At 47.1% G+C, this 21,201-nt stretch overlaps 1 protein-coding gene across 2 annotated transcripts in view; it reads left to right on the plus strand.

Annotated features, from left to right (window-relative positions):
* Window positions 1-3,883: 3,883 nt before the first annotated feature.
* Window positions 3,884-21,201, plus strand: part of SLC4A9 (solute carrier family 4 member 9) — a 42,478-nt gene continuing 25,160 nt past the window's right edge. For both annotated transcript variants that reach the window (XM_081206216.1, XM_081206217.1), the window contains exons 1-12: window positions 3,884-4,927; window positions 10,003-10,163; window positions 10,719-10,868; window positions 11,471-11,532; window positions 12,920-13,077; window positions 14,442-14,529; window positions 15,370-15,524; window positions 16,513-16,629; window positions 16,854-17,028; window positions 17,283-17,416; window positions 18,806-19,077; window positions 20,024-20,079. In XM_081206216.1, the coding sequence (XP_081062342.1) occupies window positions 4,599-4,927; window positions 10,003-10,163; window positions 10,719-10,868; window positions 11,471-11,532; window positions 12,920-13,077; window positions 14,442-14,529; window positions 15,370-15,524; window positions 16,513-16,629; window positions 16,854-17,028; window positions 17,283-17,416; window positions 18,806-19,077; window positions 20,024-20,079 (1,857 nt within the window). In that variant the 5' untranslated portion in view covers window positions 3,884-4,598. The remainder of the gene's footprint in view (window positions 4,928-10,002; window positions 10,164-10,718; window positions 10,869-11,470; window positions 11,533-12,919; window positions 13,078-14,441; window positions 14,530-15,369; window positions 15,525-16,512; window positions 16,630-16,853; window positions 17,029-17,282; window positions 17,417-18,805; window positions 19,078-20,023; window positions 20,080-21,201) is intronic.

Genomic DNA, 21,201 nt, shown 5'->3' on the forward strand with positions numbered 1-21,201 from the left:
ATGTACAGCGCATCTGTGCAACATTGCACATGTGCTGTACATAGTGGTTTGCTGCCGGCACCGGGATCCTCAGCTCGCGGCTGCAGCTGTGAATGGAGGATCCTCCACATGCGGCTGTGGCGGCACAATGGCTGCTCGCGCTGCCACGAGCCCCTGTAGGGTGCCTTCTTGTCACCCCTGCCCCAGGCATGGCACCCGGGGCACACCTTCCCCCGCCCCTGTTGCAATGCCACTGCGCGGCACCCTTGTGTGTGGATCGCCTCACCGTCCCCTTGGGCGGATTGCCCCGCCCCTGCCACTCCGGGTGCTGGAGCAGTTAGCTACACCCCTGCTAACAAGAGGCCTCTTGGGACAGCTCAATGCAAGAACAGGGCCACGCTGAGCAGCAACTTCCCTGATCTTGCAAGTGCTGAGAATCCCCTCCCTCTGGTGTCTGCACCGCTCTGCTCCCATGTTGCATGAGTACATGGTAGCTGGAAGATGATATGTCACTGCACTCATCTGTCCCATCTGGTGTCCTCAATGAGGAGGCTGTTCTACTTGGGCGAGCTTCCCTGGGTTACAAATCATGCAGAGAGCCTACAGGAGTAGAAGAGGCTCACCACTTGCTCCATGTACACACTATACCATTAAAGCACATTCAAAGCACATATCCCACCCCCAAGTAATCCTGGACACCGTGGTTTGCTAGGGGCTGCTGGGAATTGTGACTGGTTGAGGCGTAAACCACAGTGCCCAGAGTTCTTGGCGGTGAGGCGTGTGCCTTGAATGCGCTTTAAAGCTGGAAATGTGCATGCAGCCATTTCCCACCCAACTCATGGAGGCTGCAAGTGCAAAGGGCAGCAGCCTGCAACCTGGAGGACTCTGTGTGAGCTCAGGTGTGTGAGACAGAAAGGTTTTTCTTATGTGCTGAGCTCTCAATGCCTTTCAGGAAGCAGAGAGGCTGCCTCATGGCTAGGAGCCGGTGACTCAGCTCTCTTGCAACCCGTGTTGCTGGCAGGCCAAGGCGTGGCTGGTGCCCCACTCCCACCTGTTTACCCCAACAGGAAAGTAACTATTACGTTGTCTCTGAAATCAGAGATTAAGAAACAGCGTGAATAACCAGGGACAACAAGTCAAAACTGTATTATGTGTAAATAATTCTTTTCGGAATGTCAATAAAATGTACAGTTGTTTTTATTTTATTTGTCTGCAGCATTTGTATGCTGCCCAGTTCTCTCACAATAAATAAAGATGAAGAAAATTTGAATGCAAAATAAAACATAATAAAATAAAAGGCAACACAAACGTAACAAAAACAAAGGTCACCGCACCCTCAGGGTTAAAACACATCCAGCTGTGTCACCCACTTGTCCATTGCACTCCCATCCTGCAAACAGGCCTTAGCCTTTCTCTGATTCCCCACTGCAACCCCTACAATTCCCAAGGCTGCTTTGGGTGGTCACTCAGAAAGTCAAAGGACACTGAAAGAAAATATGTAAAAATCGCATTAGAAGCTAGAAAAGCAAACTAATTCTGCATAGATAGGTGTCGAGGTTTTTTAAACAAACAAACAAACACCCCTTGGAAATCCTAATGGAAACCTTCTTCAAGGGAGGCTCTTCACAGATTCACATGTATAAGTTACCAGTTTAATGATGCTTTACAACTTCATCCAAGAGTTTATACATGTTGACTATCAGTAATTTTGCTTCCTCAAGAAACTAAGGGTCAAATTAGATATGATGTCTAATGCATCTTTAATGTGTAGATTTTTAAAAAGACAATGGCTGGAGTTTTTTTGGGGGGTGTTAAAATATAATTATCAGGATTATAGTGGGGGTGCGGATTGTATTGGGAATCCTTCCAATGAAAGTAGCACCCCTCCAAGCTCTGATCTTGATAATGGACATTTTGAAGAGAGAAGATATCTGTATCATAGTATCGTAGAATTGTTGAGTTAGAAAGGACTCAAGGGGTCATCTAGTTCAACCCCCAGCAATGCAGGGATTATTTTACTGACGGCACCTCAGAACAGCGAAAGGCTTTCGAGGCTGCAGGAGTCAGCCAAATCAATAGCTTCTCTCTGTGCTGGGCCCCTTTTCACTCTCCCAGCAGCCAGTACAACTCACTGTTTACTCTGCAAGCGTTTCTGTAGAAGGTAGGCAAGGGCTTTCTCCTTCGTGGTTTGAAGTACTAATCATAAACCCTGGATCTGGTGAACAGACACTGTTTTGCAAGACACGGAAGCTGAATACCTGTTTGACGTTTCACCAGTTCTCTCTCTCTCTCTCTCTCTCTCTCTCTCTCTCTCTCTCTCTCTCGTGTGTGTGTGTGATCAGTTTATTAGCCACCGATGTTGCAATCTGTGTCACAGCAACAGAGCCCAAAATGCTCGTTTATGCCCAGCAGGAAGGACTGAATGTGTGTTGGGCTTCCTTGTATTTTCCGCAGCTGACGCAACGTCACAGGCCTGCCTGGCAAGATGTCTCCCGCTTGGGATCTGCTCCCAGTGCATTGCTCAAGACTGCTCAGGTGTTTACCTGGATGTTTACCAACACAGAAGAGGGGCTGGCCCCACATTCCTGTGCAGTTGAGCAGAGGTCATCATCAGCTCAGCGACTCCCCTGCTTCTCTTGCTTTGCTTAGAGAGAAGACTCCCAAAGTCATCAGTCAAATCCTAGGAAATAGATCACCACAAGGTCAACGTTTGACATGTTGAAATAAATTCCAACATGGGAAAATGTAGCAGACAACAAATGCCTGCAGGCCACCTTTGGGAAGTATTAGAGTGGGGGTCTCAGTATTGCTTAGTCTTGGGCAACATGGATCTTGCTCAGATGGTCACAAGGCGGGCTCCAAGAGCCTTTTAAAATGGGCATCCTCATCCTGCTCATCCTCATCCTGCTACTCTTTTACCAATAAATGTCCAGAGTGATTCACACAGAATGGGGGGGGGGGCTTTAAATACATCATATAACATATTAAAGAAAAGACTGTGCTCTCTCTGGGAAATTCAGTGGTTGTTCTTCTGTGCCACTGTGGCCAGTTCTTTTTCATGCAGGAATGGGGAACGTGTGGCCCTCCAGAGGGTGCTGGATTGCAGCTCCCATCACCCCTGACCACGGTCCAGCCTGGCTGAGACTGATGGGGCCACAGCCTCCCTGGTGCTCTTAAGGCTTATCTACACTTCTGTTTGCCCCTCTGTTGTCTCCCAGGATAGCTTGCAGTTAAGCACTGAATCGGAGGAAACAGCAACTGGGTTTTCTGCTGATTGCTGTTTGTTACTGTTTATCACGAAAGAGCAGGTTTTTCTCTCAGTGTATGGAGAGAGGCTGCCTTTTACAGAGCAGGGTGGGTGGGAGGGAGGGGGTTTATTGTGGGTAAAAAGGAGGAGTTAGAGGCCTTTCCCTCCTAGAAGGAATCCTTCTCTGACTGGTAGGTGCACTATTTATTGCTCATGCCAAAAACATGGACGACTCATTTAGCAGGTCCCATTAATCACATCATGTTGAAACAACCCTGGCCTGTTCCCGCATTCCATGCTCACGTCCAAAACCATGGCTAGATGGGGGAGGAGCGCTTCAGAGCCATACAGAAAAACAAACAAAAAAGCATCCCCAAACAAAGTCACATATATGCCTCCAGCTACAAACGCCTCAATTCACAAGCATTTCTCTTCTTTGAATCATTCATACCCATGTGCCAGATCAGGACTTTGTCTTGGATAAAACTAGAATTGCAAAGTGCTCAAGGTATTTGTGCTGAACCATTGAAAACTCAGGAGGCCAATAAACTTCCACAGTTCATATATTAATTTATTCATAGGTGGATACATTTATTCAATAGGCATAACGTGCAATGGTCATTGTTAAAGTTAACAAAAGGAGGATGTTGACTTCAAGGCAATTTGCAGGTAAATATAAACTGGGATCTTTTAGAGGTTTCCTGCTGAACTCTTTTAAAGTTGCTGATCTTTTAAAATAAGAATAAGAATCATCCATTGCCTGAATGACCATGAGAAAGGGCAGGAAGGTCACTGTCTTGGCCCTGGCGCAACTCAAGAGACACACAAAATCTATGTTTGGGAAGTCACAGGTTTCATATCCCCTTGCAGGTGCCTATATCTCCTCCACATGGGGGACTATGGAGTTGGGCTAGGTCAAGAGAGCCTTAATTTTTCTACTCCAATTTCTGCAAATCCTTCCAGCTTCCACCCCATCAAAGGTTCAGATGTGTCAGGTTTCTCCTCCTTCCCCCACCTCAACACTTTTCTTGTCTCAGATTTCTCCACTTCCCAGGATGGCCAGCCCAAGGCTTCAAATAGTACACCCTTGTAAACAAGCCCCCTTCCATGTGGGCTAGGCGGTCCCTGCGATCAGGTGGGCAGAATGGAGCTGCCCCAGTGAGTTCCAGCCGGTATCTGCAGGGCAAGAGTTTTTCTCCCTGATAATATTGTTTTGGGCGGTGCTCCCATCCACTTGCCTTTCTCTGACCTGAACCGGCTTTCAGCTCTTAAAAAGGCAGGATGTCTTGGGTCTGCTCAGTTCCTGCTCTGCTGGGCTCAAAGGCTTTGCCAAGGAGGGAAGAGGTGTGCTGAAGGTTTGCCCAGGCTCAGGATGTCCAAAGCAAGCGCCCTGGGTGCAAGCGACGGTTGTCCAGCTGAAAGGAAAGACGGCCTGACGCTGCAAGCCGAGGGGACGAGCAACAGCAATGGAGGAGAGCAGGAGCCCCCCAGCAGAACTTCTGTGGTCATCTGCCAAGCGGTTGGGAGAAGTATCTTCACCTCCAGCATCTCACCAGCAGCAGAGAGAGTGAGCCTTATGCTGAAACAGGAGGAGGAGGAGGAGGTGGAGGAGAATGAAGGCGCAAATTGCCCAGTGCTATTTATACAGCTGTCCGAGCTCTTCAGTACCCCTGAAGGACTGGAATGGAGGCAAACCGCCAGGTAGGTGGCTGCTCACTCAAGGCTGAACTTTGTGGCAGAACACGTGCTCTGCATGCAGAATGCCTCAGGTTCAGTCTGCAGGGCTTTCGGTTAAGCGGTTTTCCAGCAGGAATGGGAAAGACTTCAGCCTGCCTGAGTTCTTAGGGAGCTGCCAGATGTCAAAGTGTGCAAATTCTGGTCTAGATGGGCCAATGGCTTGGGGTAAGGAAGCTTCATACACTTGGATGCTTCAATCTGCCTGGCTGGGGGCACTTTGACTAGCTCATGGCCACCACTGGGGAAGTGATTTTTGGGGGCAGTGGGGGGGGGGGAATCTTCCTCCTCATGCTGCTCTTTTGGCAGCCGGAAGTAGGCTAGGGTCTCTCATCAAGTCATTTCTCCTGGTGAATAATCGGGTGGGGTTGTCTACCTTTCAAATGCCACAAATTCAACCTTGCCTGTTTCAAATATTAAAACCCCGATATTAAAAGTCAGCCTCTTCACTTGTGCCTAAAACAAGTTTGAGTAGAAGGCATCATTCACACTCAGGACAATGCTCAACCGTTAATCCTGGCTGCTTGGCAAATGCCAAGGTAAGATGAGGGAGGGTTTGTGGAGGCTCATAGCAGAAAACACAGAGAAAAGCTGAAATATTTGGCAGAGGCCACACCAGACACAATAATCTCGCAGGCAATGTTGCTTGCCATGTTCTCATCCTGAAGCGCGGGCAACGCATGGCAGGAGCACACTGTAGTGGGTAAAGCACAGTGGTTAACAACAGGTGAAATATCAGTTCATAAACAAATTAACTAGGCATGCCACTCCCAACGGCACCATAGCTAATGCATCTACCATCCCACCTTTTTTCTCAAAGGAGCTGAAGGTGGTATACGTGGTACTCTGCCTCCCTCATTTAACCCCCACAACAATCCTGTGAGGGAGGTTAGGCTGAGAGGCAGTGACTGGCTCCAAGGTCATCCAGTGGCCGAGTGGGGCTTGAACCTTTGCCTCCCAGGTCCTAGTCTGACACTCTAGCCACTAAGCCACACTGCCTCCCAGTGTAGCGAGGCTCTTTTCATATGTGTAAAGTGGTTTGAGCGAGCAAAAAAGTCTTGCAAATGTGCCAAGTTTTATTGTTGTCATTGAAAAGTTTGGCGTCACACACTCTCAGCAAGAAGTCTTACTGATGTTGCATGATAAAAATACTCATTTTTAAAGGAGAACACATAGCTGTGAATGGCTCCTTGAGTAGGGAATCATCACATCTTGTTTAAGTGATATTTTTACTCTTCAAAAATATTTTGCAAGCCTTTTGACATGTCCAAAAATTTGACTTTGACGACAATACGTGTGTCATTTAAGAGTGTGTGAGTGAACATAGTGGCAGAAATGTATTGTTTACAACAATATCCTGGGATTTGTCATAGAATTCTTTCTACTCATGCTCATCATATAGCCATCACATTAAAATTCATGGAATTTCATGTAAATGTTGTTGAGGGGACACTTGGGAGAGATTTCAGAAATGGTCCACTCTTGACCACATTCCTTCCTCCTCTTTCTCACTGTTCATCTCAACTGATAGTTGCAATCTGTACCTGTAGCCTCTGCCCTCTCACCTTTCTACATGGAGCAATCACAGGCTCAGGTACAGAAGTAGATCTCTGCTTTTTGAAGATTGCAAGTAGCGATCATCTGTGGGGGGAGGGGTGCTCCCCTATTTATTTATTTATGACCTTTTCTGGAAGGATGTCTTTTACATGATTAATTCCTTTACAGAATTCATTCGTGTAACTTGACTTGTAGTGTGTGGCTTGGCTTGCTTCTTTGAGTTACCCACCTGCATGTGTTGTGAGTTCTCCACCCGAGGTTCACTCATTGTCTCTGGGACTGTTTTTACTCTGAAAAATGGATAACTGTTTCCTATATGCTTAATTTCTCGACTGTGTTATGCATATATGTGTGTTGATATGTAGTGTTGGCTTGGCTCACTTTCCTGAGTTGCCTGGTGTGAGACATATATATTATTTCAAACTTTCTGATTTTGTCACAGTTGTAGCCTATACCATGTGATCTATGCGGACCCTATATAGAGACAGTAGAGGGTACAGTATTTAGCAGTATTTGGCCTATGCAATAGCTGTTCACCTTAGATGGAGGTTTATGTGGGCATTCTGCAGTATAATAATAATAATAATAATAATAATAATAATAATAATAATAGGTTGGCAACTGCATATGGGAGGGGGGAAACTGCACTCAGGGACCTTAGCGAGCTATACCTGCCTGCTTCAGCTAGTGAACTCAGCATCAGATGATATTGCAGTGAATGAGCATATGGGGCAGGATCACAGCAGCAAGTCCCTTTCTAAATGCCCTCCCCCAAGTACCTGTACGTTCTCTACACAAAGACAAGCCTTTAGCCTTGGAATACGGTAAATGTTGAGGATGGGTGGTATAAAAATGTCCGAAATAAACAGACAGTGCATAGGGTTGTATGCACACAGGACAGCCTTTCTCAGCCTAGCTAGGGTCCCGCTAGTTAGCGATGATGGGAGTTGTAATCCAACAACATCTGAGGACCCAAGGCTGAGAAAGGCTGAGGACACAGGGGCTGAGCTGTCCTAGTGAATGCATGCAAGTCAGGGAGTGCATGACCACCTTAAGCTGTTGGACAGCCAGGCAGCTTGGTTGCCCTTTGAACCCCTGATTTATCATGCGGTGCCCTGAGAGATCAGTTCATCATGTCACTCTGACCTATTTCTGGAGAACAACTTTGCTTCCTTATAAGAGCTGTCAGCACTCAGCCATTCATGGCCTCATGCGTTTGTGCTGAGGTTGTATACCAACAACAGGATTTTATTTTTATTTTATTTTTTTGCAAAATACACATCTGCACGCAAAAAATGCAATACTGTACAACATTTTGTTTATGGTGAAAAAGACTAAAAGGGATTGGACTCAGCGACAGGCATATGTCCCTGGAGAGACCATCCCAGGCTGGAGGAAAGGCTTTTATAATCTGACCCACTTCCAAAAGTGTGAAGTGGCCTCTGGGAGCAAAATGAGCATTTTGGGAGGTTTGTGTGGCCTGGTTCATTTGGGCAGGGTAACTGTGCCCAACATGGATCCAAGACAGCCGCTGCTTCCTGTGTTGCCTAGGCAACCAGAGAATGCAAGCCACCAGCTTTGCACAATATTCCTTCTTTACTGGCCAATGCCCTAGGCAAGCACCCTTTGAATACTCCTTTTGGGTGGTCAAATACAAACAGTGAAATGGCAAGGAAATCGCTAAATGAAATAGAATTAGGTTTGATAAGGTTTCACATTTCTACAAATATCTGTTTCTACGCAGATTAGAGAGTCAACTTCATGAATTTTTGGTATATTATTATTATTATTATTATTATTATTATTATTATTATTATTATTATTAACTTCATCTGTAGATCCCAGGGCAGTTCGCAACCCAAAAATAGACTGTTTCATGCCCGCCCTACTCTGAAAACATCCACTGATGTTCCACTAGACAACATGGTTTCTAAGTTGCTACACATACAGGTGCCTGGCAAAAAAGCATTATGTAAGCATTTGTGGAGCCCTTGAAAATTAAAAAAGAGACCAGTTTGCCAAAAATAATTTTGGCCGCCCTGTTATTCCCTGTTTGTAGGGAGCGCAGCCAAGATAAATCCTAAGTGATGAGTTGATAAGACTGCGGAAGGAATTGGCTTCAGTCCTAAGCAGGCTTCTGCTAGCGGGAGTTCCACTCACAGGATGCTCCTGCTAGCAGACGTGTGTGGAGAGAAGGGTGCCTTTTAGCAGTTCATCCTTCCATGTAGTCCTCTATGGCAGTGTTTCCCAACCACTGTTCCGCGGCACACTAGTGTGCCGCGAGATGTTGCCTGGTGTGCCGCGAGATGTTGCCTGGAGGGAGGCGGGCGAGTCGGGCGACGAGAGGCGGGGCGGCGGCGGCGAGGAGAGGCCGCCCAGCGCGGGGCTCTCGCCGTCTGCCTGCCTGGCTGCCTGCGAGCTCGGCGGGCAGCGCCTCCGTCCGCAGCGCCCGCCTCGCGGCTCTCATTCCCTGCCCCTGCCAAAGCTCACCCAGCCAAGCCGCGCTCTCCTTCCTGCCTCGCTTTGCTGCCTCCTCCCCCCCCACCCCGAAAGCTTGGAGGTTCCCCGGGAAGGGGGAGGGAAAAAAATTGAAACTTACACTTTCGTGCGTCCCTCCCGGCGTGACGCTGCGCGCTGACGTCACGGGGCTGTAATGGTGGTGTGCCTCGAGATTTTTTTCATCAAACAAGTGTGCCTTTGCCCAAAAAAGGTTGGGAAACACTGCTCTATGGTGCCTCTCCTACTGTTTTCAGCCACAGAGAGCTGTGGGGGGAGGGGAAATCAGTAAAAATTGCTGTCCGCCCCACACAACTTCTGCCAGCAGGGTGACATGCAATCATGGACTCTACCTGTCTCTTACCTGGAGTCTGGCTCCTGCTGAGGCCTGATAAGGAGGCCAGTAGCTGATGCACTGCAAGGTTCTCTCCAGATCAGGGTTGGATTCCCTTACATGCATATCACCAGCAAACAACCATGAGAAGAGTAAAAACCTGCTGAGGGAACAATGCTCCCGTGCTTTTTCCAAAGCGCCAATTTGGACATTCACATGTGGGCTGGCAGTGTGTGTGATTCATTCTGTTTGTTTGTTTGTTTATGTATTTATTCATTTTAAAATCAGGACCATGGAGGGTGGAAGAGTGTTTTCTTTAACCCTTTGCTCCTGCACTGTAATCCTGGCAGTGGCATCTTTCCTCATGGCAGAGACACGCTTCAAGGTGATATTTGTCAGGACCACAACCTGGGGGGAATAAGTTTCGGTTTTGATTTTTTAAAAAACCAAACTCCTCATGTCTTCATCCTGACTAGTTTTAATTATCCTAGAGATGTCATTTCTTATGTTTTCCTCCTTAAGTGCAAGAGTCAAAATCTTGTCACTTGAAAATTAAATAAGACATTCTGGTGAAGCCATGTGGTCGTGGCTTAGGAAATAGAAATTTTGCATGCACAAGGATCTCAGATGTGGCCTTCACTTTTTTCCCATTGAGGTGGATAAAGTTTGAAGAGAAAGTGGAAGATGGAGGAGAACGCTGGAGCAAGCCTCACGTGACAACTCTCTCCCTTCACAGCCTGTTTGAGCTACGGACATGTATAAAGAGAGGGGCTGTCCTGCTGGATTTGGAAGCTCGCAATTTTAAGCAAATACTTGGTATGTGGGAAGTGTGCATAGATCCCTGCGTGTTCAGAGAAACCCGCCCCTCATTAGTCAAGTACGAGCGGGGTTGCAACTCCTTTAGTGTTATTATCGCCAACTCCGGCTTGTTAATTAGTCACCGTAACATATTTTGCTTTCAGGTAAACACCACTGTCTGTTCTTTCTTCATTTCACTTCCCAGTGGCTGACATTCTGTTCCCTACCTCCACCCTCCGTTGTGTAGAAGGGAGAATTTCAGCAACTTATAAAGGGGACCACCCTAACTGATGGACTCCCTGATTATCAGAAGAGTCAATAATGGGTGGTTTGTACGGAAATCCTTCTGGACAGATTTATTTCCATGTCATTGGAAAACTGCTCTTTATTTGCATGATGGTGATTTATATTAAAGGTTCTTCAGCTTTTCTAGTAAGGCAGTTTTTTTAAAAAAAATTAAAATATAAAAAGGCTTATTCAGTAGATGCCAAAGATTCTAAATGTTTACAGCAAAGGAGAGGGGGGGAGCCCTTATTTTGAGAGGACTCACTTTGTGTTTATTTTGTGTTCAAGAAAAGGTGATTGGAACCCAAATAGAGAACCATGCCCTCAGGCCAGAGCTCTCAAAGAAGCTCATGTATGTCCTGCTCCTCAAGCCTCAGCACCACATCACCAAATCTCAGCTGAGGATGCTGGTGGAGATGGGTGTGGCCTCCTGCTCTGGTAAGTAGTCCTTGCTCTGGGTCCCATCCCTTGCTCTTTAACTCCAGGCTACAGCAAACAGGCAACCAGTGTGTAGAACACTGTTCAGGTGGTGGCACCAGAAATCCACTTACCTATAAATGAAAGATTGCCTCCTTTTATTCAACTCAGTATGACTTATTTATGATTAGGAGTACATTTAAACACTAATCCCAGAAGGAATGACTGCATAACTGGATTCAGATGTGCTGGTGGAACCATGATAGGTCTATGTTAAGGTATCAGGTGGAGAGTGGTGCTTTAATCTTCACACCTCTTTAGAAGTTATACATAATTTACTCCTTTTAAAGCAGGGGTATGGAACCTGGCAGCTTCCAGATGTTGTAGGGCTACAGATCTCTCCATCCCTGGCCACTGGGCTGGGCTGGCTGAGACCAATGGGAGTTGAAATCCAGTGTCATCTGCAGGAGCACAGGTTATTCATCCCAGGTATCAAGGCAACACCTTTTGAAGGGGTAGTGACTCACTAATATGCTCCTGTGTGTAGTCTTTCGATGGAATTGTGTTTAGAAGTGTCATGGGGCTTTCTCTATTTTGGTTTTGGTTTTTAATTTCTGTTTCAGACAAAGCTAACAGCCGCTCAGATCTGGTGGGTGAGGTCTCAGAGGTGCCCCTAAAGGAACAGGTAAATAATGTGCAGTGCATGTAGGGAGAGAGGGAAGGTTGCAAAGGCCTCAAAGGCCTCTTTACAAGGACTCTCGGGTCCTTTACAAGGACTCTTTCCTGGTGTGAAAACATCTCCACACAGGACCCCTTTTTAAATTCTGTCCAATCAGCTCCTCATAGCTTTGAAAGACCATACCTGCTTCTAGCTCTCAGCTCTGAAGTTTGGATGGGGTTTCATTCAGGGAGGGATGCCCTTTACGTTAAGGAACACGAAAGAAGCAAGTATCCTTCGGTTAGAGTTAGGGGTGGGAGATGTGGCTCTCCAGATGTCGTTGGACTCCAGCTCCCACCAGCCCCAACTTCCATGGTCAATGGTCAAGGATGGGGGCAGCTGTGAGCTGTAGTTCAGTAGCATTCAGAGGACCAGTAACACCTGATTTTCCCATCCCTGGAACCAGGGCTTTTTCCCTGGTGGAACATGCCGGAACACAGCTCCTTGCTCCCCTTTAATGAGTGAAGGCATGTGGGGACACAGTCTGAACCATCCTATAAGATAGTGTAGCCCAACATCTTGTCACGTGATTTTAGTTTCAAGATGGTGTCAATGTTGGCGTCTGAGTTGGCAACTGAAGTGAGTTCTGGCACATTTTTTCTACAAAAAAAGGATTGCTTTTTACCAGCATGAGTTTGACCAAACTGCGGGAGGCAGTGGAAGACAGGAGTGCCTGGCGTGCTCTGGTCCATGGGGTCACGAAGAGTCGGACACGACTAAACAGAAGGAGTGTTCTTCCAGTCTGTCAGTATTTTGCAGAAGGAATTCAGGGGCAAAGCAGAACTTTAGGTTTGCACAGTCTTCCTAGCACAATCCAGCCAACATTGCCATTGCCAGTGACTCTGGGACTGCAAGGGGAAAGTGAACCTCTTTGCAGTGCCCTCACTTGCCAGGGCAGGGCAGTCTTGCATTGCTGAGGCCCTTCCTAACCATGGCAGAGAGCCACTTATGTCAGGCTGCTTTAGCGCTGATTTCACTGGTTTTTGTCAGCTGAGTAAAATGTATGTTTTAAAGAAATGTTTGTTTCTTAGATTGTGTGCAATTTGGCCTAGTTGTGAGTGAAGATATACATCACTAGAATGACCTCTGATTTGGGGTATCTTCCTGGCAGTGTTCAGAATGGTTGGCTGTACCATTGAGACTGAGAAACTTCCCAGGTGATGCTTTTATTTTGGATCAAGAAATGTGCAGCAGTCACCAGCAACTTCCCTAGTTTGGGCACTCCACAAAAAAAGAGTTAATGGTTGTTGAGGTCTCCCTCTCTCCTCTGTATGGTCCACAGCACATGTTCTGTCACCTTACCGTTGCTTTCTGAGCTATGGATCGCCAACCCTAGATTTTTCTCTCACTGCAGCTTAATAATCACTTTAAGAAGAAGATTCCAGCTGGGACTGAAGTGGCCAACATTCTTGTAGGAGAAGCCAGCTTCCTGGAGAAACCTTTTGTTGCTTTTGTGCGTCTGCAGGAACCAGTGCTTCTTGGGGGCTTAGCAGAAGTTGCTTTCCCCAGCAGGTAAGAAGCAAACAGGGAGCAGGTCAGGACAGCAAAGTTTCCTCTGTACATGCTAGAGTGAAAGGGGTGTCCTGCAGTTCTTGGCATAGGAAATTATTGTAGTTGTCCGTGTTCTGATACACAACTAGATGGGTGTAGTTGTGGATTGCCATAGGTCCTCTATTTCCAGGACACATCCTCTTTTTAATTGGTAGAGTCATCATAGCAATCCATAGTTAAAAGCAGAAGTTGGCAAATGTGTCCTCTTTTTTGCTCTTCAAAATATGGCAACCCTACACTTGGGTAGCTAGCTGGGTGCTACCTCCTGAAGATATAGTGGGCAAGAGATTATCAGGTGCCATCAGCCAGCTGACCTACACCTGGATAGCTGTGTTTCAATGCACTGTTGCCCCATGGCACGGCAACACCTGAGGGGCTGAGGTGGTGGGAAACCATTTAAATTGCTTAACTGGCTTCAACAAGGCCACACTTCAGGTCATTCTGAAATATTCTCAATCTATTCAATGCTAAGGCTGTGAACAGCAGTCAATCCTGACCAGATCCCGTATTTGCCAGGCCTGTGGAAAGTACGCTCAGTGGGAAGTCATTGCTGTGCTGTTTCTTTCTCCCCATTCTTTTGAGAAATAATTTGTTCCATTTCAGTGGCCGCCATCTTGCTCCTTCCAATTACGCTCACGGCATGATGGCAGCCAGTCCCACACAACTTAGGGCAGGGATAGCCAATATGGTGCCTCCATGTGTTGTTGGACTACCACTTCCATCAACCTCAAACAGAGGCCATGCCAGCTGGGACTGATGGAAGTTGTAGTCCAGCACACTTGGAAAGCTATCTCTGGTTTAGGGAATTCTCACTTAGGCAGGATTCTATTTTTCTGTCGGTCCTTTGCCAAACCCTGAGCCAGACTACACCTGGGGGTGCTGGCAAACCAAGATCCATAGGGCTAGAGGCAAGTTAAGACAGGCTGGTTCCTGAGCGGGCTGGTAAGTTTGAAGAGAACCAGAGATGGAAGGAGCATTGACAGGTGGCCTGGTGGCCAGCTTTTCGGTCAAGCAAATAGAGGAAAGAGTTGTCCAGACTGAGGACCCCAGTCTAGAGCATCAGTCCTACAGAGACAAGCCTAACTGGTTCCTCAGGTCACCTGTTCCAGATGGCCTAATGAGTCACCGTTTTCTCACTCTGACCGCTGTATCAAACGTGTTGCAGCACAGTAGAAGATCCGCCTGAGAGCTTCCTTAGTAGTGCGAGGAATAAAGCGCCTGAGCAATTTGTGCTGAGTTTAGGATTGAGGCCTCAGCTTGCTTTGAAAGGAGGGAAATGGGCTCATCTTTGACCCCACTCCTGACATTGCTGTGACTCTGTCTAGGTTCCTCTTTATCCTCCTGGGCCCCAGAGCCAAAGTGAAGGCCTACCATGAAATCGGCAGGGCTGTGGCTACTCTCCTGACAGATGAGGTGAGTTTGGGTTCTGGGTGGGAGGTGCAAAGATCTGCTACCACTGCCATAAAATTAGGGAAGGTGCCGCACACTGCAGTTCTGGCATAGCGTGATGGTGCTAAAGACTGGAGAAGTCAACGGGTGATTAGCACCCCTAAAGTCAATCTTCTAATTGCCCAGGGAGGAACAGGTCTTGGATTGCTAGGTAAGGTTGCCACCAGTTCAAACTTTTTAATGGGCTGTCAATATTTTTCAGAACCCTATCATAATTATCATGAAATATATTATGAACATAGTTTGTCCATACTCTTTGTGAAAGGACTATTGTATGACTGAGCAAACCTCATACAGCTCTGCCTTCTGTTTCAAACTGACGTGTCTTGGAGGGGGCAACTGGCTTCTGGAAGTAGCAAAGAACAATAGCAAATCTGCTCTAAACTAATAAAAAAAACTCCCCAGAGCATTTTTAATGTAGAAAATATAATGCATATAATGTAGGAAAACTTCAAATTATTACGTAGGCTAGAAAGGAGCTGGATTATGCATTAGTGACTTATTTCCCAGCTGCAAATTTAATGATTAAAACATGTAACTTTATAGTTGTGATGATACTTTGGCCCCAGTAAGCCCCTCAATGCTCTATCATTGACACAGCAAATGGCTGAAGTGTCCATAATTTCCTCCGTTTAAGGGTGAACAGCTTTCTTGACATTTTAGATTGTGTAAGGTCATGAGTCTGTTTTGCTGCATGCAGGCAACCAAAACCACCACAAGCCCTTGCGCTTTCCCGGAATGCGTCCCCGTGATTTGTCTTTCCTGTAAGCAGGCAGAGCTGGGACTAATACCATTCCTTTCCAGCTTTTCCAGAGGGTTGCCCGGAAAGCAAGAGACGCAGAAGATCTCACTGCAGGAATTGATGAGTTTCTGGATGAACTGACTGTCCTACCCCCGGGCAAATGGGACCCAACCACTCGAATTGCCCCCCCAAAATGCTTGCCTTCACCACAGAAGAGGTATGTGCAAAGAGGAGCTAGGAACAGGAAAGAAAGTTGCTGATTCTTAGATCTCTTTAGCTAAAATTTTAATATTGTAGAGATATTTGATTATATTCGTGTACACTGCTCTGGAATCTATGTTTTGGATGAAATGTTCAAAAAAAAGAGAGAGAGATGATAAAAAATTAAGGGGGCGGCAAATTACCTCACTGTGTTTCAAGCCACTAATGTGAACATCCTCTATATCTCATTGCTGGGAAATTCTGGTCCTTGCCAGCCGCTCTGGCCCAAGGCATGCAAATGTTGCAGGCGCATTTGTGACACTGCCAGGCAACACAATCCCTGTTCCTCCAGCCATCAGGTCTTGTGTGTGTTCTGTTTTTATTTTCTTCTTTGCTGGGGGGCATCCTGGCTGCCTGTTCTGCCACACAGTTCCATTGTTTCCTATAACCAAACTACTTCAAAGCTGTATGCCAGGCATAGGCAAACTTGACCCTCCAGATGTTTTGAGACTACAGTTCCCATCATCCCTGACCACTAGTCCTGTTAGCTAGGGATGATGGGAGTTGTAGCCCCAAAACACCTGGAGGGTTGAGTTTGCCTATGCCTGCTGTATGCGCTACCTTTATGGTTTGGTTTTTTTAAAAAAAAAAGAGGTGGGATGGGGGCAAGGCACGAACCTGCAGTAATGCTGCTGCCACTACTGCTAACATGTGGGCTGCATCAATGATTCCTGCACTGCAGGGGGTGGACTAGATTTACCCTTGGGCTCCCTTCCAACTCTACAGTTCTATGATCAGATATGAGGCTGCCCATTATTTCTCTGGGTATTGTGCCATGAGGCATATGGAGGGCGTATCACTGCATCTTCCGTACAAGCTACTGGAGCCTGTCAGTGGCAGATAGGAATAGAGAGGAGAGCGGAGGATCGACGGCCCCCAGCAGAATGCTGCTTCTTTGCAAACCAGAATGCCTCTATCCTGAAAGGTGCCCCTTGCATTCTTAGGATCGCCTTGCACTTCCGCGAGTGGAATCCTCACGCGAGTGGGCACTTGTCTGCCGCGGACGAGCGTCATGCCCATGGACATCAGCACGTCAGTGAAGAGCTGAAGAGGACCGGAAGGTAAAACTCAGGGCAGGGAGGGGGACTGTAGGCAGGAGCTTCCCGCCAGGCCTCTGGAGTGAGGAGGCTCACAGGTACAGGGCTGGAGCAAGGCCAACTGTGCATCGTTGCAGCATTGGCCTGGAGTGGGAGGTGGGAAAAGGGGCAGGGGAGACCAAAATAACCACATGCAGCAAATTAGAAACCCGGGATTAAGGAAGTCTCTCCTTTTCTCCCTCCTGCAGACTATTTGGAGGGTTACTGAAGGATATCCAGAGAAAAGCCCACTGGTACTGCAGTGATTTCTATGATGCCCTCAACATCCAGTGCCTTTCAGCCATCCTGTACATCTACCTGGCCACAGTCACCAACGCCATCACCTTTGGAGGGATGCTGGGAGATGCGACAGACAACATGCAGGTCTGAGCAAGAGTCCTGCTGGCAATGCCCACATGCGCTCTGTGGTTCTCAGCACCTCTGCTCCCCCGCCTCATGTTGCCACAGCAACCTGCACAGGCACACCGGGGGGGGGGGGGAGAAGGGAATGCAGCTCTGGCACTCCTTGGTTGCTGCACAGGAGCAGGGGATCTCATGCCCACCAGCCCAACTGCAGCAGTTAGACGGGGGTTGGCCACTTAACCAACCAGAGCCATGTGCTTCTTCCTGTGATTCAGGGTGTGCTGGAGAGTTTCCTGGGAACTGCTTTTGCTGGAGCCTTTTTCTGCCTGTTTGCTGGCCAGCCGCTCACCATCCTAAGCAGCACGGGGCCTGTCCTGGTCTTTGAGCGGCTTCTTTTCTCCTTCAGCAAGTAAGTAAGACCCCTCATATCGGAAAGTGTTCGCGTTGGAAGCAAGCCGTCGGAGCTGTCCTTGCATATGACCCTGAATGACGGGGTTATTCAAGAGAGGTTGAATATATTCAAGAGAGAGGAGGGAGAGAAAGGAATAGAGAAATAAAAATTAAAAATTAAAGAAAAGAGGTTTCAAAAAAAGGATAGAAAAATAAGTTTAAGAAAATAAAGAATTTCTGATTATTCATCTGTCCACGATATAAAAACAATATTCACTTTGTCCAATCCAATATTACATCTCATAAAGCCACTTTCTATAAACAAGCATTATCTTCAGTCCTCAAATCCAGATATCATTACTTCATTTTCTTTTCATGCAAAAAGTCTACGAGAAGTTTCCAATCTTTAACAAACGTTAACAATGACTTTCCTCCGAAAGCATGTCATTTTTGCCATCCCAGCTAAGTCAGTCAGTTTTAACAGCTGTTCTTCCATTGTTGGTGATAATGGATCCTTCCTTATTTGTACATAAAAGTGTTTTGCAGCCATAATTGTATTGTAACAAAGTTCCATAGCAGGATGTTCACTGTTATTGGGAAATGTGTCAAAGCATTTACAGAGCACGGTTCAGTATGTCAAGCCCAGTAAGAAAGTCAGCCTGGCTTAACTTCCCAACATAAAAAGGATCATGCAGGAGGCCTCAACTGACCAAGTGCAAGCAGGCTATCACTGGATGAAAGCAAAGGGCTTGTCTCCTGGTGCAAAGCAGTGGCGTAGCGTGGGTTGTCAGCACCCGGGGCAAGGCAAGTAATTTGCGCCCCCTAACCCGTGGATTTGCGCCCCCTAACCCTTGAATTTACGCCCCCTAACCCTAACCCCCAGATGTTGCGGCCGGTGCGGCCAGCCCCCCCTGCACCCCCCACGCTACGCCACTGGTGCAAAGTGTCTTGACCAGGCATTGCTGCTCAGCTGCCTTCAGCTCAGCCTGACAGCTGAAGAGGCTGGTGCCTCTGGGGAGAAGAGGGGTGCATTCTACCTCCCCCCCATCCCAGTGCATGGATTCCATTGCTCATAATTTGATAATTTCAGATATTAACTGAGTGGTGTGCATGTGAGAAATAGGTGGCCTCAGACTACCATCTCTTTCTACCTTTTTGTAAGTGAGGGGAGCCGACCTGCAAGCTGGCAAGAGAAAGTGCTGAAATGTCAGTCTCCCAATAGCGGAAGACTGGCTGTAGATGTAACTCCTTAGCTGCTATGTGCCTACCTTGTTGAGACACCAGGGCAAGAAGTAGGATGTGGCATCTTGTGGTTAACTGTCTGCTCTCTTGCAAGTGAAGCAGCCCATTCAGGAATATTCTTTTGGCCCTTCCTTCCTTCCTTCCTTCCTTCCTTCCTTCCTTCCAGAGACTACAGCTTGGATTACTTAGAATTCCGCCTCTGGATCGGCCTCTGGGTGGCCTTCTTTGGCCTCATACTGGTGGCTACCGAAGCCAGTTACTTGGTGCAGTATTTCACACGCTTCACCGAAGAAGGCTTCTGTGCCCTCATCAGCTTCATTTTCATCTACGATGCAGTTAAGAAGATGCTGTCTCTGGTGGAACACTACCCAGTCAACTGGGACTACAAGATCAGTGATGTCACCTTGTACAGCTGCACCTGCCGGGTGCCAGAGAGAGGTGAGATGAGAAGCCCATGCTTGTTGCAATGGGTGCGTTGGAATAGCTGGAAACCCTGCAGGAAAGCTGTTGTCTGCCTGAATCTCTAGTCCGATTGGTCCATGATGGGTCACATCTGAGGAATTCTTCAGCTTAGGTTTTTTTCTGCCCCCCCCCCCATCTTCAGGCAACAGTGGACTTGTACAATGGTCCAAAATATGAATCAATGTTTTACATTATCATTTTATTTATTTATATCTGCCTTTTTCCCTGATAGGGACTCAAGGCAGTTTACAGTCAAAAATAAAAAGGTAAAGGTAAAGGGACCCCTGACCATTAGGTCCAGTCGTGGCCGACTCTGGGGTTGCGGCACTCATCTCGCTTTATTGGCCGAGGGAGCCGGTGTACAGCTTCCAGGTCATGTGGCCAGCATGACTAAGCCACTTCTGGCGAACCAGAGCAGAGCACGGAAATGCTGTTTACCTTCCCGCCGGAGCGGTACCTATTTATCTACTTGCACTTTGAGGTGCTTTCGAACTGCTAGGTTGGCAGGAGCAGGGACCAAGCAACAGGAGCTTACCCGTCAAATAAGAGCAGCTTAAAACATAGGAAAAGCAATAATTAAAATAAAAACCAATTAAACATTGATAAAATTAAAACTATTTATGTGTACATAAAAATATATTAAAACTATACAAGTAATTACAATAAAAACAGCAGAGCACCAGACCTTCAGTTCCCCAAAGTCTGTTGGAATAAGTCTTCACCTGCCAGCAGAAGGAATGCAAGGAGGGAGCTGGTCTGGCTTCTCTAGAGAAGGCCCTCACCTGCACACCCCCCCCCAATGTGCCTGGGAGGGTGGCAGGACCAAGAGAAGGGCATCCCCTGAAGATCTCAAAACCTGGGCAGGTTGCATGAGGAAATATAGTCTTTCAAACAGCTTGGACCTAACCATTGTTTCTTTCAGACAACTCTTCTCTTCTGAACGAGACACTGTTCCCGACCTTCAGCAGTTTGGGAGAGGTAAGAAATTGAATCGTTTTCAATGATTAGGATGTGAATGAAAGGAAACCAAGGTCCAAAGAGCCTACAGTATGTTGTGACTAATGCAACCGACCAAAGGAGGATCAAGAACTCCATGTCCCTTGGAGACCTTGAATTATTTCCTGGTGTCATAGCTGGGACAGGTGGAATGGCCAAGGGGTCATCATGCAGTAGCCGTCCTGCTCCATCTCCACTGCCAAGATCACCCTTATGTGGATTTAACGTCGTTCTTTTGAAAGCATCACAGCCTCACAAATGCTAGACCCTTCTGCAGTCCTTCTGGGTCATCTCGTAACTCCCACCCCCAAAACAAATCCCAAATAGATGCTCCTGCCCATTTTATTAGTTAATGGCGAAGTGGCCCAGAGGGCAAGTTGCAATCATGGGATGAGCCTGCTGTGGGAGGGCAGGGGAAAGGGTCGTCCTGGCTGCAGCTGCCAGTGACTGTAGCCTTGAGATGTGCAGCCAAGACACACTCTTTCCCTTACTTAACCCACCTACTCAGGCTGTCCTTTCAGCATCCTGGTGGTGAAAGGATTGGTCTGGGGAGATGCACAGCATCTCTGTATGTTCCCTGTGCTTCTCATTCAGATGTGGCCTAGGAGGAGAGGGCAAAGATGGACCTCTCTGCCACCCACCCATTCTACAAGCCCAGGGCACTTCCATGTCGGTGATGGGACGCCACACCTGGGGCAAAGGAGATCCTAGGGCACACACTGCTCTGTCCTTTGAGGGAGGGGGAGAGCCCCAGGGCTGAAGGGAAGCAGGAAGAGGGGGGACTGAAACCGGGAAAGGGGGGGTGGAGTTTGGGATTCCAAAGGGTTCATAATTACAATTTATTCTGTTGCTTTTATTTTTTCTTATCATTGTTATGTAAATTGGGAAATTCGTGGAAGGGAACCTTGGTCGGCCTTAGAAAAAATGGTTTAAGAATAAGAACTGATGTATAAGTTCGATGTTTAAGTTTGGATAAGGTAAAACTGGATTTTGTAAATGAACTAAACTAAATGAAAATAAGGTTATCAAAAATAAACTGAAGAAAGGGATGAGAAACACTGCAAAATTAATGAATGTTAGAACGATGACGGCTTAGAAGCTAGG

This window comes from Podarcis bocagei, assembly GCF_964188305.1.
Source record: "Podarcis bocagei genome assembly, chromosome: 8".
Taxonomy (NCBI): Eukaryota; Metazoa; Chordata; class Lepidosauria; order Squamata; family Lacertidae; genus Podarcis; species Podarcis bocagei.